At 43.7% G+C, this 18,357-nt stretch overlaps 1 protein-coding gene across 5 annotated transcripts in view; it reads right to left on the reverse strand.

The window, feature by feature from the left end:
* The window catches only part of FGFR1OP2 (FGFR1 oncogene partner 2), a 19,531-nt gene continuing 1,174 nt past the window's right edge, over window positions 1-18,357 (reverse strand). For 4 of the 5 annotated variants that reach the window (XM_084766588.1, XM_084766587.1, XM_084766586.1 and 1 more), the window contains exons 2-7: window positions 13,240-13,376; window positions 10,295-10,412; window positions 8,832-8,974; window positions 6,508-6,621; window positions 4,137-4,250; window positions 1-2,040 (exon numbers count right to left, since the gene is read on the reverse strand). In XM_084766588.1, the coding sequence (XP_084622714.1) occupies window positions 1,903-2,040; window positions 4,137-4,250; window positions 6,508-6,621; window positions 8,832-8,974; window positions 10,295-10,412; window positions 13,240-13,374 (762 nt within the window). In that variant the 5' untranslated portion in view covers window positions 13,375-13,376 and the 3' untranslated portion in view covers window positions 1-1,902. The remainder of the gene's footprint in view (window positions 2,041-4,136; window positions 4,251-6,507; window positions 6,622-8,831; window positions 8,975-10,294; window positions 10,413-13,239; window positions 13,377-18,357) is intronic. The other variant, XM_084766589.1, reaches the window with a different exon arrangement.

The raw sequence follows: 18,357 nt of genomic DNA on the forward strand, positions 1-18,357 counted from the left end.
CCAGTTTTAAACACTCATCTTTATTGACAAAATAGGCTCCTCCTCAGCACTCTCAGATGTAAGTGTCACGTGTCTTTGGGGGGTGAGGTGGGTGGGAGAGGATGGAAAACTGTTGCTAAAAACAAAGCAAATGTCCTTCAGTATTCACAACCTTAAAATTACATCCAAGAAGACAAAGGATAAATAATTTTTTATAAAAATAATTACTTCTCAAATAACATTTTATAATAGAGCTACTCAATGCATTGCCTCTGACTTATTTCAACTGTGCAGACTTTCTTTTTAAAATTCTGGCCTAGGACAAAACTACATGAAAGAATGAATCATTAAATTAAGGGATGCTCTCCAAAAACCAACAGAAAATCTTAAAAATAAATTCACTTGTATAAAATATTAAGGCCTCTGCATGAGAACTGTCTACCATCTGGCCACTAGTCTTCTCCTAACGGCCAACGGCCCCGTAAACCTCAAGCTTTTGACTGAATTTCTCAAGTGAAGTCCTTTGAAACTTTTGCCAATACGTGAAATTACATGTAACATTACAATCAAAGTAATATTTACTTAACAAATGAAAAACTTAAAAATTTTTATTTGTGCTAATTGTAGTATGTACTTCACATACAAGTATATTTTTAGCCATCCTTTACCCTGATGACTACAAAATAACAATTTAGGTTTCAATTGGTGTTAAAGCACACGTCTGTATCCTGTGGCCTTAAAAAGCTTTATGTATCGTAACTGATTTTTTTTTTTAAAATTTGTTTTGAGACAGGGTTTCTCTGTGTAGCCCTGGCTGTCCTGGACTCGCTTTGTAGACCAGGCTGGCCTCGAACTCACAATGATCCACCTGCCTCTGCCTCCCAAGTGCTGAGATAAAGGGCGTGCGCCACCATGCCTGGCCCAAATATGGTATTTTTTTAAGTGCAATGGAAAATGCCTATGGCTCCACACTTGGCTGGCGTTTTCTGAGTCACAGGCTGTAGAGAATACCTCACAGGTCATAAGAACCAAATTGAGCTTAGTAGACTTGGACCCAGAACATTGTTTTTGGAACTTGCATCTACTTGTTAAGTATTTGAAGAGTAATTTCTTAAACAACAACAAAAGAATTCCAAATTTGCCCAGAGATGAACATGCCTATCTTGTGACATCACATCAACTCTGTCCACGGTGGAAGGTCTTACCTTAAACACCAAGTGGAGAGGAGGAAAAGCTGGCCTCATTGTTAACCGAGAACAAAAGCAATCTTTCAAAGTAGTTTAACCTACTAAGTGTGTCTACACACGCCTGTCTTTCTTAGAAAGTAATATTCCTTCTCTTTCCTTCCTGAGATGGTACTGCACACTCAAGCAAGCATGGTAACTGCTAGCTAAGAGTTGTGGGAACTAGGTGTAAGCATTTTCCTTCTGTTTGTGGTGCAAGTGACATTCCTATTAGAGCCTTTAACCTTGAACTGTCTGACAGACTGAATAAATGGGAAGGCTGACAGGCAAGCACTAAGGCAGAAGCCTCATGGTACATAAGCTGTGTTGACTCTGACATTGAGCAGGAAGGGTAAGACTTGGAACAATGTCTTCCATTTAGAAAACCACAGCAGAATTTACGTTTGAATCTGGGATACTGTAGGATTTCCAATGCTTATTGGAGTATTCAGGGTAACCTATGTGTCATCCAGGAAGCCAACAGCACTTCTGAAACTGCAGTGCTCCGCAGCACCGTGAAGACTCACTGTTCACTCAGTGGTGCAGCGTCTAGTTTATGAGCAGCCACTGTCCACTCTTCTGCGGCCTCTGCCAGTGTACCTGTGCATACTGTGGAGGGGAAAGGCTGACTCAGGTCGGGTTTCATGGTCATTCGTCCACTCACTTCTGGGCTCGTCCTGGTGACCAGGCAGAAGGTCCCTCAGCTCTTCCTCAGACTCAGGTCGCTGTTAGTCACTAATGCAGACAGAGATGTACTCTCTGATGCATCATCCTTCCGAAGGTTCAAAAAGGATTCTCGAGTTATCTGAAGGATTTCCCTTAAGCCTTTGTTTTCTTGCTGTAAGGAGACAAGCAAAACCCAAGATGGTTTATACCTTATGCAAACAGGAGAGCACTACATGTGCACAGACAGAAAATTCTTGTTTGGATATTCATCCCTAAAAGATTCCTACAAGGCACTTCTAAGAGGGACACATTTTATTTTATTTACTTAAAAAAAATTTATTATGTATACAATGTTCTGCATGCATGTACACCTACATGCTAGATGAGGGCACCAGATCTCACCACAGATGGTTGTGAGCCACCATGTGGTTGCTGGGGATTGAACTCATGACCTCTGGAAGAGCAGCCAGTGCTCTTAACTACTGAGCCATCTCTCCAGCCCGAGGGACACATTTTAAAAGCCCAGCTAGCTGTATGAAGCTGCAGCATAAAAAGCAGGTTCTGCAGCCACACGAATGGATGGCTGTACTATGTGCTGTAAGCACCTTACAACCTGACTCTAAACAGATTTCAAAGCTGGGTGTGGTGATACCCGCCTTTAAGCCCAGCAAGGGCAGGGGGACGTCTATGAGTTTGAGGTCGTCCTAGCCTACATAAGGAGTTCTAGGCCAGCTAGGGTTACAAGTGAGACTTTGTCTCAAAAATAAAAACAAAAGACAAAACCAGATTTCAAATGGTGTTAAAGATGCAGGGTTGGTACTCAACCTCCCTCCCCAGCGCTGCAAGTCTTATGCTCTGTGCATGAGACAGGTGAAGGGGCAGAAATCAGCTTGGTTTACAACAGATTGGAGATCGTGTACATGTACGTGTATGTATACACACACACACACACACACACACACACACACACACACTCATTCATGCTAATTATAAATTTCTATGACTAATACCTTGAGGTAGATTTCTTTACTCATTAAAAGTTAGTATATGCTGCCTTCAGCAAAATTTGAGGCCAAGACCCATTGAAATAATTATTTAAAAAAAATATATAAATGATTATTTGGTATTGAAATCAATTTTGTCATTCTATAACCCTGTCTCTACAGCTATCTTCAGCCTTACTTTCTAAGTCTCAATGGTCTGGCCTGAGGGTTGTTTCTGAGCACAGTCCTGCCTTTCTCCTTTTATTTGTGGCTGCTTTTGCATCACCACAATGAAGCTGAGCAGATTAAAAACTATCCAGGTTGCAAAATGCAAAATATTTTCTGTTCCCTTGCTGAGAAAGCTGACCTACCCATTTATTACACAACTGGGAGAATACTATAAACTCAGAGACAGAACTAGTTTTTATGGCCAATCATTAAGAAATTTCCTTATCATGAATCTAAGAAAAACATTTTAAATTAAATATTTGGAAAAAAAATTAAATATTTGGGTGTATGTGTTATGTGTGTGTACACGTGAAGGACAGGAGCTGAAGGTGCGAGTCTCCTCTGTTGCAATCCACTTTACTTTTTGAGGTAGGGTCTTACTGAACCTGGAGCACTGCGCAGTCCTGACCTTTACACAAGCACTGGGGTCCAGAGTCAGGGCTTTTGCCTCACAGTCAGCGCTTACCCGCTGGAGAGCTGAGGATGACCTCAAGTTCCCAAGAGCTAGGATTAAGGGAGCACCACACCTGCATCGTTTGTGCATCATAAAACCTTTTTATATTGTTAGATCTCTAGCACAAAGAACGAGTTTTCAAACCATGAATGTCTTCAATTTCATAATTTTAAAACTCAGTACACACACACACACACACACACACACACACACACACACACACACACACACACGTATATTAAAACAATACAGAATCAAAACCTAACTTTCTCTTTTCTTTTTAAGATAGGGTCTGTGTAGCTCTGTCTATCTGAGAACTCACTCTGTAGATCAGGCTGGTCTTGAACTCAGAGACCAAGTACGAGTCTCTGGCTCCTGAGCGCTGGGACTGAAGGTGAGTACCACCATGCCTGGTTTAAAAATCCGCTTGAGTCACTGAGGATCCCAGACCCTCAAGTACCCAGTGGCCTACCCCACTTACTATCACCAGAGTCAGAACTCACTGCCACCGACTCAAGAGCACTGCAGGTGTTAAGATCGGGTGTTCTTGGTTGGAGTGTTTGCAGGGACACTGTCAACTTGTATTTGAAGTTTAAAACTCACTTCCAGTTGAAATATTCGCTCCTGTTCCTTGCAACCCTGCTGTTCGTCAATTTCAATAGCTTTTCTCATTACTGCTGCCATCTCGGTGATCTGGTCAACATGTGCTTGCAATTCCTGGAAGAAAGGGTGGATGTGCAAATAAGAGGAAGACTTTACTAGTCACATTTTAATTCTCTTTTGATAGAAACACAGTGTGATATCGCTATGTGGCCTCAACATGAATCCTAAGAAACTGGGTGGAGAGCAGGTGTTCAGATTAGAATTAAAGCTCCAGATCACAGTCTCACTCAGCCCTGCTCAAAATACTTGTCTATTTCACATCTATTGCAATGACCAGAAAGGTTTTCTTTTTCACATCTGCACGTACTAGTGTCAAAGTGATGGGAAATATAGAAATTGTTGGCACATGCAATCTCTTTCCTTCTCTGAAGCCTACAGGATCCGGTCTCCTCTGATCCCAATCAACCTAACCCTCTCTAGACCATCCTCCTCTCGAGAGCAGGAAGTGTAGGTCTGTTATTTACTTAGCGTTTGTTGTCTGAGAATTCTTAAGCAAAATCAACAAATTGCTATGGAGCATTAAAGCATGAAGTGTCTTTTCTTTTTGCCTGATGAAAACAGGGCTGTGAGTAGAACACAGATAGCCGTGTTGATCAGTCTTGGTCCTTACTGCACATCTATAGTAAGCCAGGTAAGCAAAGTGCAATTCCTCCTGAGACACCCCGCCACCCTTAGGAGCTTTGCTCAGCGACCAGTCAAGGTGGTGAGGAACGGACAGAAGCCTGAGAACAACTGTTTCTTGATAAACAGTTTCTATTGACAATAGAACTTACTATATTAAGGCAAAAGTTAACCATCAACGTGAGTAAAAAAAAAAAAATCTCCCAATGAATTTTATGCAGTTTGACCGGCTGTAGAAAGGATTCGGTCAAGACTGTAGAGAACCCACTTAACTCCTGAGCTGGAAGAGATGGCCCAGGACCTTTGGAATAGGCAGGCATTGCATCACTGACCCACACTGTAGCCCCATTTAATAATCTTAAAGAAAAGGAGCAGGCCTTATATAGTTTTGGTTTAGGAGACTGAATCCAAGGCTACATACATCCTTAAACCTTTGTCTTAACGGAGAAATCCTTGTAACCCAAGCACTTATAAGACACCACAGAGAACTCACCAGCTGCCTAGTACAACAGTTAGGATTAAAACTGAGTGTTAACAATTAGTCAGTGTCTCTCACTTGTAGGAGTCAGACTTTTAAGAGCTCAGTGGGCTCTGTGGCTACGTGCCTTCCCCATGACGCACAGACATGGAATGCTCAGGAAGGCCGCCTGGTAGCCTTGGGCTAGTTATGCTGTGCGGCCAAGCACAACCAAAGCACATGGCTGCCATTCTCTGCAGCACGGCAGCCACTAAGATGCCTGTTGTGGAGAAGATAAGTACAGAGAACCGAGAAGCTGACTGTGGTAACAGGAAGCCAATGATCTCGCCTTTAAAATGAAGAAAAAAGGTGTTGACTTTTCAGGCAGTCTGTTTTAACAAGACCATGAGGAAGAAACAAAGCAATACTTAGCCCAGGCAACGACTCACTCACTGTAAGGGTCACACTGCTTTTAAGGGACACAAAACAAGGACTGTGGTTCTAAAGCCTAAGTATCAGCGCAGCACCCTTGAGCTGCCTTGACATGCTGCCCACCTGAGTGTGAGCTTTTTTCTACTCTGCAGCAGCGGCCCAGCATGTCAACACTTAAGACACAAGCATCACTATGTACTGCTTTGTCGTCTGTGCAAAAGGCATTCCTATTTGTGAACCCAAACAAAAGGGTCACAGATAAAGATCTAAATAAAAAATTTTAAGTTTGATGGAGGACCAGTTCTTTTATACTAACAGACTGAAGTTAATATCAAGAAAACAGTTTTCTTTTTTAGACAGGACCTCACTGCCTAACTCTGGGTAGCCTGGAACCTGCCATGTAGACCAATCTCACCTCACACTCTCAGAGATCTCTCTGCCTCTGCCTCCTGAGAGAGAAAATATTTAATGTCTAGAAATACACTGCTTCATAACAACAAAAACTGCAGTACCACCTAGCAAGAGCAAACAAAAGATAGTGGGTAAACACCTCTAAAATTTCTGTCACATTTTATATATATATAAATTTACATATACTTATATCCTGTGCATGACACACAGAGAACTAAGGCAAACTTAAGGAGCTCTAGACTCAGCAGCACGGCCATGAAAAGCACACTGTTCTTCGATTGATTTCATTTATTTGCTGATCTATTCTGGGAGAGCAATTCAAAGTAAAACAACTTTTTAAAGGGACCCCCCTTGTATCCACCCCGAAGTTGACTGTTTGGTTTAGTGTACATTCTGATTTGCTTCCAAGTGCCTCCTCTCCAGGCCATGCTGAGGTGCTTCAAGGACGAGCCGAGGTGCATCAAGGAAGAGTCCTTCGCAGGTGTTACGAGGTACCATGTCAATCTGTAGTACAGAGTCATTATAATGTTAATACGGACCTCATCCGTAATTTAAAAACTGAATGAGTGTTAGTTCATGCGTGTTAGCCAACTGTTGGAATGTTTGTTTTTTTAAGATTTCCAAAAAGGCATCTGTTAGAAAATAATGTAAAAATAAGTGTTTAGATGAAACTGAGTTCGCTATTGATTTTAAATATGGACTCAGAGAACTGTTGGTGCGTGAGAAATTCTGCATTACTACAACCTCAAGTGGGAATTAGGGTCCCAGGGCAGCTACCCTCGCGGTGACCCGCTAAGTGTGTCGCAGAATTACTTGTAGGCTTAGGCATATTAGAGCACTGGTGCCTAAGGAGTTCCAGAACCCTGCACTTTGGTGCCTCCATCTATGCACTCCCCGCTCCTGTCGCTAACTCGAGGCTAGGTTACAGATCTGCCTTCTTTCAAGACTTTGCTGATGGAAGCCAAGCCTGCTCCTCCTATTACACCAGCGCTCACGCTCACCGCGGTCAGCCCCGCGGTCGCAGAATGTGTTCCTTCATTTACCCTGCTCTGGCCGATGACAACTAATTCAATGCAGGGTGTTAATAAATGTGTTACTTACTAGGCCAAAGTGTCTCCTTTTTGGGAAAAGTCAAAACCACAAACATTAATATGTATTAGTTAGAATTAATAGCAAATAACTCAACAGTCACTTTATGGATGGCAAGATCAGCACTTAGATGAACTCAATCTATACAATAAAAATGGAAAGCTTAGGGCTAATTAGGAAGTATTTAAATTAACAGGACACATCGCTGAATGGTACACACCAATGGGTTTTGTTTATTTTTGGTGAACACAGGGCGTCAGGCACTGAGCACATGCTCTACCACATGCTCTGCTCCTACCTCCTCACGTGTTTCAGAAAACATCGCTGCCACAGCGCTACTGCCGGGGCTCACAGACTGTAGATGTCACTCTCCACCCTCCCTCCCTCCCTCTTCTTTCAAAACTTCAAAATTTTGTTTTTCAAATTGTAAAACCTCGGGGCCTTTCATAATTTTAAAACTATCCATCAACTTTTTTTATTCTTAAAGAAACTCTCTTAGTCACATATTTACTTATTTTCTGAGAAGAAAGGTAGAACTAAAACAGGATCTCATGTAGTCCAGGCTGGCCTTGAATCCGACCTTTCTGCCTCCATCTCACAGGTAGGGGACTAAAGGCTGTGTCGCCATACTTGGCTTAGGTTTGCATTGAAATGCTCAAGCCAAATACCAAGAACTTCCATTTCATCAGGGCATGAATATTACATTAGATAATAGTAAATCTTTATTCTCCTACTATTTGACACAAGAGATAGCTATTACATTTCCTAATAATGTAAATGTGTCACCCAAAGAATACTATTAGTTATTTAATTCTGATAGAATAATTAAAAAATACAACAGACACCAATATGTTAGAAATATTTTAAAGAATCCAAAATATGTGTCAGCAATTGAGGAATGTTGTCACGTAACTACTACTACTTCTTAAACAGTGTGCGTTGTAAGCAGGCTACTTCACATTATCCACACAGCTAAGAGCCAGCCATCCCATCGGCTCTAACATCTTCACTTCACACTGGCAGTTAAACACAGTTTAATGTGAACAGCAGCAGTTTCATTCTGTCTGTTGTGAGAGCAACTGCCCCCACGTGACCCCAAGTAGACCACGCTCACGTCAGCTACATGCTGCCCTGGTCCCTTCCTTCCCCAGCCTCAAGGTCCCTCACTCAGACAAGACTCTGCGGGAAAACAATCCACACTCAGCTGCTGGCAGGCTTTAAAAGCATTTTTGCTTTAAACTGAATGTACCTTTATTTTTAAAAATAGTTTATTTTTGAACTAGTGTACACACACACTCACTCACTCACTCACTCACTCTCAAAGTCACTAAGGACAGCAATCCTAAGGCAGAGGCAGGAGGTCTCTGAAGGCTAGCCTGGTCTACGAAGTGAGTTCCTGGACAGCCAGAGGCTACAGGGTGAGACCTGTTACTGAGGAGTAAAGGAGTTAGAAACAGAAGCCAAGTAGAAAACAATACAGAACAAGAAATGGAGGGATGGCGACAAACGGCGCCAGCTAAAGTGTGAGGTGCTGTATGTACCACAGCGCCACGGATGCCCACTGTTCCCTGGGCTCACCAGCGGCCCCGGCTCTGCTTTCAAGGCAGTTTTGTAGGACGGGTTACCTTCGAGTGCTGCTCTTTTAACTTCAGTATTACACCTGGGTCGTCTTTTTTGCTAGCCATCAGCAGTCTGAACATTTGCTCTCGGTACTTGCTCATTATCAGCTCCAAGGCAGACTGGTGTTCTTCCAAAGATGTTCGCAGTTCTGTCAAAAACAATGTGCTTTATTCAAAGGAGTTAAGATTGCGTAAATTCTGTTCTTCCATTTAGTATTTATCAAAATGCTGAGATATAGGATATTTTAAAAAAGAAAACACGCAACAAATAAGTACCCCCTGCTTTTTTTTGGCTTTTCAAAATAGGGTTTCTCTGTCTAACCTTGGCTGTCCTGGACTCTATCTGCTGGTCTCAAACTCACAGAAATCTGCCTGCCTCTGGTGTGCGCCACCACACCCAGCAAGCCCCTCATTTTTTTTCCCCCTCATTTTTTATTGAATAAAGTTTTGTGTGTGCACACATGCCCCGGCACAGGCACAGAAGTCAGAGGACAACCTACCATTGCCTTTCACTTATACCATGTGGCTTCCAGGGACAGAACTCAGGCTGTCAGGCTTGGTGGCAAGTGTCCCTGATCCTCTGTCAAGCCATCTCTCAGTTTTAAAAAAGTGTTTATTTAAAACTCATTTCTTTCCTTTTGTTTTTTTGAGACAGGGTTTCTCTGTGTAGCCTTGGCTGTCATGGCCTGGCCTCTGCCTCCCTGAGTGCGCCACCACACCTGGCTTAAAACTCATTCGAGTTGTGAGGCCAGACTGAACAATGCAAGAAGCACAGTCCGGGGGTGGACTGCAGCTCTTATGCTCAACACGGAAGGATCCCAAAACAAGGGGCGTGAAAGTGAAGAAGCACTAAGAAACTGGTCTGCGATGGCAGTGGATGGGGGTGGGGGAGGGGGAGCGGTGGGAAAAGGACAAAAAAGAGACCAAGGACTGACTGAGGGCCCTTGTTCAAGGAAATAAAACTACTAGCCAAAATTTTAAACAAAAGCAACATGGCCATACTTATTCTGGGAAGTTCAGTCTAACGCTTGTGTTGAAGGATGGCAGGACAGACAGCACGGCAGGGCTTATGAGCACCCAGGCTGGGACTGCAGAGGATGGGGTGCAGGTCCTTTACAGGTAACCAGACTGCACACAGGCTGTTGAGGAGAAGCATCTAAGCTGGTGCTGAGCTGGGCAGAGGCTCGCAGAGGACTGGGCAGAGCAGCACTGAGTGTCACTCGGGGCAGATTAGATACGCAAGAGTGACTTCAGTGTACTTCCTCCCTGCTAAGAAAGAGCACTCTGTTTATTTCACGTGTGTATGTGAGTGCCTGGTGCCCACAGGAGGGTAGCTGGTCCTCTGGAGAGGGAGCTACAGAGGCTGCGCCATCTCTCTGGCCCCTCCCCAACTTGTAAATACACTAACTAGTCTCAAACCAACATCACAATGGAAGATTAGCGTTCACTTTAGTGACAATGCGTCTTGCCTTTGTTCTCTTGTTGTAGCTCTCTGATCTGTCTGTTTTCTTGCTGGATTCCCATAACTAGCGTGGACCGTGGCCGGTGTCTTGCAACTTCATTAAGTTCTTGGATTTCTTCCTGATACTAAGGAAAAGATTAAAGAACAACATATGCAAAGGCAGAATTTCACTATCTTATCTGACATGTGAACATAAGTGAACAGACCCTGCAGCAGCTGAGCAGAGGGTCACATGACCCAACACTCCATTCCTGAGGACGAGAAAAGGAAACGCTCACAGTGCTATTCCTCACAGTAAGGAAAACAGAGACCAGTCCAGCCATCTACTCAGGAAGGAGAGGACAGACAGGATGCGCTGCGTCCCCATGCAGTGAAACTCTACAGGAGGCCCTGTGCTCCTGTGCAGTGCAGCTCTGCAGGACGCCCTGTGTCCCCGTGCAGTGCAGCTCTACAGGATGCCCTGTGTCCCCGTGCAGTGCAGCTCTACTGGACAATGAACAGAAGAAAAGAGCCTGCCACCTACTATACCCCAATGAATTCTAAAATGCAGTAAAAGACCAATCACAAAAGCAGGTGCCTCCACATGACTCACTGCAGTGTCTAGAGCAGGCAAATCCCCTGTGAGAGAATCTGTGGTTTCCAAGGTTGAGAGGGTAGGAAGCCAGAAGACACCGATGTGTGTATAATTTGTTTAGTACGAGCAAGGCCCCAGGTTCCATCCCCAGCACCACAAAAAAGGGAGTGGACAAACAAAGTCTGCCTATTATATAGCTTTGGCTGTCCTAGAACTCACTTTGTAAAACCAGGCTGGCCTCAAACTCAGAGATCCACCTGCTTCTGCCTCCCAAGTGCTGGGATTAAAGGTATGTGCCACCATGCCTGGTTTGATTTTGAATTTTTCTAAAAATGAGAATCCAATTTTAGAATTTCATTCATTCTTCTTGAGGCATTCTTACTGGGTAACTATCAATGAGTTCATAATAACTTTGGTGGTTTGAAAGAAAATGGCCCCCGTAGGCCCATAGGGAGTGGCACTACTAGGAGGTGTGGCTTCACTGGAGGAGGTGCACTCTTGACTCAAGGGTGGGCCTTGATGTCTCACAAACACAAGCCAATTCTCTGAGGCCAGTGGATCAAGATACAGGACGCTCAGCTTCTCCGCCATGTTCCCCGCCATGCTGATGATGGACTAAACCTCTGTGTCTGTAAGTCAGCCCCAATGAAATGTTTTCCTTTACAAGAGTTGTGTGGTCAGTGGTCTCTTACAGCAATGAAGCTCTAACCAGCAGCATTCCTGGTTCTTAACTCCAGGACTCAACTCCTTTTTCAGGCACATTCATCACAGAGGTCTGTGCTTGCTGGAGCGCCTGGGTCAGGCTGACATCAAGGGGTGGGTGGCTTTAGGGTGACACAGATGCAAATCAGAGCGAGGGAACTTGCTATACGATTTCTGGTGGCAGAGAAAAGCAGACTGTTTTTCTCTGTGTAGCCCTGACTGTCTTGGAACTTGACCAGAGATCCACCTACCTCCCAAGTGTTGGGACTAAAGGCATGTGTCATCACTGTCTGGTAAGGGCTTTAAAAAAAAATTAATTCATGTATGTACATGAGTACTCTGTCCTCATGTACACCAGAAGAAGACACGGGATTCCATTACAGATGGCTGTGAGCCACCATGTGGGTGCTGGGAACCGAACTCAGGACCTCTGGAAGAGCAGCCAGCCCTCCATACCCAAGGGCTGCTTTTTTAAAAGCTGAAAATCCTTATGGGGGGGATGGCTCACACAGTAGCTGATCTGATTGTCTACTCAAAGATTCTTGCTATTAGCAAGAAGCAAAACCTACTTAATTTCTACTGTAAATGACAGATTTAAAACATGCTAGAAAAAATGAATTTGAAAAATTAATTTCCAAAAATGACTTGGTTATTAAATAAATGTAAGCACTTTTATAAGTAAAAGTATAAACATCCTGACATTAGTGAAATATGTTATCAAATGTATAGACGTAACAATTTCATTTATTATTTGACTCAAATGTACATTTCTGTCAGAAGAGGGATGAAATTTATAGGTTTTAAAATAAACCTACTGTCTTAGTCAGGGTTTCTATTGCTGCAACAAAACACCGTGACCAAAAGGCAAGCTGGGGAGGAAAGGGTTCGTTTGGCTTATACGTCCACATCAGTGTCCATCACTGAAGGAAGTCAGGGCAGGAACTCAAGCAGGGCAGGAACCTGGAGGCAGGAGCTGATGCAGAGGCCATGGAGGATGCTGCTTACTGGCTTGCTCAGCACGGAACCTTAGAGAACGCAGGACCACCAGGATGGCTGTACCTACCACGGCTGGCCTTCTCCCAGTGATCCTAACTGAGAAAACGACTTGCAGCTGGATCTCATGGAGGCTCCTTCCTCTCTGATGACTCCAGCTTGTGTCAACCTCCCTATATAAATGCCACTACAACATAATATCCCCTATTCCGAAGTGAAACAAACGCACAAGGGAGGCTCCCTGAAAACTTCAATTAGAAATTATTCGATTAGGTAGTAGTTTATTGTGGTTTGAATGAAAATGGCTCCCACTGGCTCATAGATTTGAAGCTGTGGCCACCAGGGAGTGGCACCACTTGACACACTACTGGAGAAGGTGTGTCACTGGGGGTGGCCTTTGAGGTTTCAAAAAACCCACTCCAAGCCGAGTCTCTCTCCCTGCTGTGTGCAGACCCAGATGCGGAGCTCTCAGCTCCAGCACCATGCTGCCTGCTGCCAATGACATTGGACTGGACTTCATCACTGGAACAAGCCCCAAATACATGTTTTCTTTTATAAGAGTTGCTGTGGTCAAGGCATCTTTTCACAGCAACAGAACACAGACCAAGACATTTTTTCTTTAATATTACTTAACCAAGTATCAGTGAACTTGGTTAAATGGAGTCAGCAAGGGGCAGTCAGACCTGCTTCATTGCTTCCACTCGCTTGCTGAGGGCCGTGGTCTGCTCGATCAGAGACTCTGCTGCATCATCATGGTCTCTCAGCCTTTCCACAAGGGCTTTAGCGTCAGCAAGTGCCTTCTCAATTGTGCAGCTCATTTCTGAAAGAATACCAACAGACACATTAAGGTCAGGACTTAAAGTCGACGCACCACCTCACCCTCAGTTGCTGGTTACGCTTCAGTTTCTAAGGCTTCACTCGTTAGACAGGAAAGCTGTTAGGAATATCACGCACCTCGACTGGGGTAGTAGCGTAAATGCACATCTGACTGTAAGAACTCTCCTTAACCCCCCCTCCCCACTCACACTCACAGCTGAACAGCCAAGCTGGCCTCTGTGTGCTTTTCTATGTCAGTCTCAACTTCGCTTGGAAGAGCTTCTGCTTCTCATGTAAAGTGACATTAAAGTCCCAATTCCTGCATTTTTCTTAGCGGTGGGAACAGCTGCCACAGAGGGTACCATTAGCTAATACAGGCAACTCTCACTGTTTCAGGAGAAGCTGAGGGGATTTTGAGATGGCAACAGAGGCCAACACTCTCCTCTCTCCAGCACAGGGAACAGGCAGCAGGTGTGCAGCTGCATTCTGAAGGTGACGTCAGGGAACACTCAACAACAGCAGGACATCTGCTGCAAGGGTGCCATGGCCAGAGGGGGCAAGCCTCCCCTTGGCAAAGTGGGAGTGAACAAGAGATAGATACCACGAGAGATACAGTAACTAAGTCAAGAGCAAATGAAGAGCCACAGGTGGAAGCCATAATTGCAATCCCAGTGCGGAGAGTCTGCAGCAGCGGATCAAGACAAGGAGTCCAACTGGGTCCCACGTCTGTCTCAATCCACTCCCTGAGAGAACAAGAGAGGTCCTTGCAGAGGCAGATTTCACTGTGGACACAAGCGAGCTGAACAACACATGTCACACACACGAACGAGCAATTCAGAGTAGAGCAACGGATCCCGCAAGCCCACAGAGGACAAGCAATGGTCCTGTAACTACTATAGCCACTGGAGACAGTTACGCAACCACACTCCCACAGATATTCTCTAACAAGCTCAACTAGTAAAGGATTCGGAGTTAAAAATAACTAGCAAACGAAGCTCCACACCCAGGGAGCTTCAGTAGCAAGTTCTAGAACACATCACGGCTGGAGACATGGCCCAGCCGGTAAGAGCACTGCTGTTCTCGCAGATGAGCAGGCTTGCTTCTGAGCACCCATGGGTGGCTCACAATATTCCTATCTCTAGCTCAGGGCTCTGACAGCCTCTTATAAGCTCCATGAGCTCTAAGCACACACTAGGAGCACGCAGGCGCGCGCGCGCGCACACACACACACACACGCACACGCACACACAGGCAAAAGGTCCATACACTTAAGCTATGTGACGGAGTTAAAGACTCAATATAACAAGGACAGTAGGTTTTCGGTTGTCAGTCTGACGCAGCCAGAAACTGACAAGCTGATTTTCTATTGCTACAGAAAGCTAAGGAAGCAGAACCATAGAAGCCATCTTGTGAAGATCTGAGACTCTACACAGAACAAGCCTGCTCTGATACGTTGAGACACAGGCCCGCCAAAGCGTGGCCAGCTTATTTCCAAAAGTGTGCAAAGGGAGCTGGGCGTGCTGCTCACACGCCTGCAGTTCAAGCATAGAGAAGGCTGAGGCAGGAGGGTCACTGCAAGTGTAGGCTTAGCATAAGCTACTACGTAGTGAATTCAAGGCCATCTTTGGCTATACAAAGTAAAAAAAAAAAGGGTGTGTGAGTGCAAAGGCAAGTCAAAGAGTTTGGGAGGCTGGAAGGATGGCCCAGTGGTTAACAGTGCTGGTGCTCAGCTATGAGTTCAGACCCCAAGACCCACGTCAGTGAGCTCACAAACGTCACCAGCTCCAGCTTCAATCCAAAGTGCTCCACTAGCCTTCAAGGGCATGCACGCATGTGCACACACTCAAATACCCACACACACACTCCACTCCCTCCACCTCTCGCCCCCACACACAGGGTCTCTCTGTGTAGCCCTGGCTATCCTGCACTCACTTTGTAGACCAGGCTGGCCTCAAACTCACAGTGATCCACCTGTGCTGGGATTAAAGGCCTGTGCCACCACACCTGGCACACTTTTCTTAAAGAGAAAGATTAGTGTTTTTTCCACAAGTGGCACTGGAAGAACTCAACACCTATCTATATACCTGAAAGTAATCTCAATACAATTTTTATTTGGTTTTTATACAGCTCTGTGGTTTAAAGCTTTTCTCAAAATGGAGCACAAACTTTAAAATGGTAATAGTATAAGGGGGAAAAAAAGCAAAGAAAATCTCTGTAATCTGGAGATAGACTTTTAAGTCATGATACCAAAAGCATAAAACACAAAAACTGTAAAAACCACTGATAAACCCAGTGTCACTGGATGATAAACTGGACAGTTAGACAGACCTGAAGAACACCACCTTATTTTGCCCTTTAGACAAAGGACAAGTGTGACTTCTTTATTCCATCGAGAAAAGACTCAAGAATTCCAAATACGGGAGCCGAGTGGCAGTCCAGCTAGTGTTGGCCTGGAATTCTGCAGTGGAGCTGGATGGAGGGCCCTGTCTGCTTTTTCCTATGTAACAGCCACCCAACTTCCTGAGATGGAAGGAACAAAATTCTCTGACTCTACAGAGTGGAGCCCCTAAAAGATTTTATTTTTTTCATTTTGAGTCAGCCAATGGAAATATTAATGAACAAATTTAAATGACAATTTTAAATAACTTCTTTTTATATAACTATAAAAATTTAGCAACTGTTTCAAGGATACATAAAAATTAAGCAGTGAATATGGTGGCCTTTTAAAAAAACAGCTACTTTAAAAAATGATCTCTAGGCTGCACAGAGACTAACAAAATGAACTATATTTTATATTTTAAAGTATAAAAACTTATCTACACAGTAGGAATTCTAAACAGATTAACAAATACTAATTTTATTAACATTTCAGAAAAACAGTGACACAGCTTCTGAAAATCTGTGTACTCATTTCCTGTTTGCAAAACCTCAAAATAGCTTAAAGTAATTTACAATGAGAATCTGCCTTGCCACCCTTTTTGAGGATGATTTCTTCCCCGTTTGGCTCCTAAGAGACACTGTTTTCCACATTCTGTTACCAAAACCAAAAACAAATAAAACACCAAACCTCCAATTTAAGAAAGGAAAACTTCAATTTATCAACCTATTTTTTTTCAGTGCTTGTCTTAATAAGTCATGATATAAAATTGTTTTAAACAGGGAGGCTTAAATCACAGGAGAACATTTTTAAGAAACAGGTTTTCTTTCTTCTTTTGCTTCCAGCTTTAGCCACATTTTCACCCACTCTACCCATGAAGATATTTGCAGTCAGATTCTTACAGATGGTCAAGAACATTCTGTTGCTGATTAAAGAGAAACCACCACCTGCCCATGGCAGCAATTGCCAGCTGTTTACTTTTAGCTTTTAGTTAAGAAAACTCTAAAGAAATTCAAGTAACTCTTCTTTCTCTTATAAACAAATCTACTAATTATCCAAATTTCTGGAGATCCACAAACATGGTGTGATATGTCAGATGTGTTTTTAAAATGTCAAACGTTTAGTTTAAAATTTGTTATTGCTCAGGTGGGCATCTTTAATGTTACTACTTAATTAGATAACATTATATTAACAGGCACATGGAAATGGCAAGATAAAATATGTTTCAAGTCTTTCAGAGAAATATTTGAATAGGTCAAGAATGTTTATAGCTAGAAATGGTGACACAGAACTTTAATGCCAGCACTAGGGAGGCAGGAGCACAGGTTATCTCTGAACTCAAGGACAGCCTGGTCTACATAGTGAGTTAGTTCTAGGACAGCCAGGGCTATGTAGAAAGACTCAATCTTAAAAAAAAAAAAAGTATATAAAAAAACACATAAAAATGAACATTTAACGAGGCAGAGGCAGGAGGACCTCTGAGTTCCAGGATAGTCAGGGCTACACAGAGAAACCCTGAGAGAAGGGGGGTGGGGGTGGGGCGGGCATTTTGTGTAGACATAAATTATTTCAAAGTACAGACAATTTCTACTCTTTTTGAAAAATGAATGTACTTGGAGCTTTATCAAGAAAAGCAACTCTTAGAGTTGAAAGGAACACAATTTGAGAGGAAACGCACTGGTAATCAAAACCAACGTACACACTCCCTACAACTGTGGCCATGTTGTGTGTGTGCTCAGATGAACAACCCAGAGGAGAGCTAAGCTAACTTCAGCCAGCTACTCCTAACCTGGGCCAAGGAGTCAGGGCCCGTTTGCATGAGAGCACATATGCTGAACACTAGCAACAACACTTGCATCACGTGAAATGCTAGTATCCGATGACATCTGAGTGCAAAGGGTGAGCGCATGCACATGTGCTTGCTAGCACTGACAATCTCTATTTACTAAGACCAAAAGTACAATTACGTGTGTGTTAGGAAGACAAGACTGCTCATATGCAGAACAGCTAACGGCATTTAACCCTAAAATTAAAAAGTTCCTTTGGATTCTAATATTCTGATTTTTAAGGGGCTAAGGATTTTTATAGCAAATGCTTTAGAACAGTTACATTATAGGTATGTATGTATAAATAATGCTTGCTATGTGCCGACACTGAACTAGCTTTCATTTTAAACATGAATGAGACATTGACTCTAGACTCAAGCTCAAGCTGACAGGAGAGACAAGTAATTGAACAAATAATTCGCCCTAATACATGCTGCAGAACTGTGTCAAGAGCTCTGGAAGCTCACTGCATTGCCAACGTCACCCCAGTGAGTCTAACAAGAATGTTCTGTGAACTGGGTTTGCATAGATGGTGAAACAGGGACAAGCAAGCATCCCAGCCGACTGCACGCCCGCACAGAGGCCTGTGAGGCACGGCTGGGGAAACAGCCAACAACTTGGAATGGGAGGAGGGGCAGCAACGAGACGACACTAAAAAGGCAAAATATGATATGAGATAGCACGGGGGAGCCCTGACAAATCGATCTGCTTAAATTAGAACTTGAAAAAGTTTCAGGAAAGATAATGCATTTCCCAGTAAATATGGAAGGCTGCGGTGGGGA

Source organism: Acomys minous, assembly GCF_964271855.1.
Source record: "Acomys minous genome assembly, chromosome: 17".
Lineage (NCBI taxonomy): Eukaryota > Metazoa > Chordata > Mammalia > Rodentia > Muridae > Acomys > Acomys minous.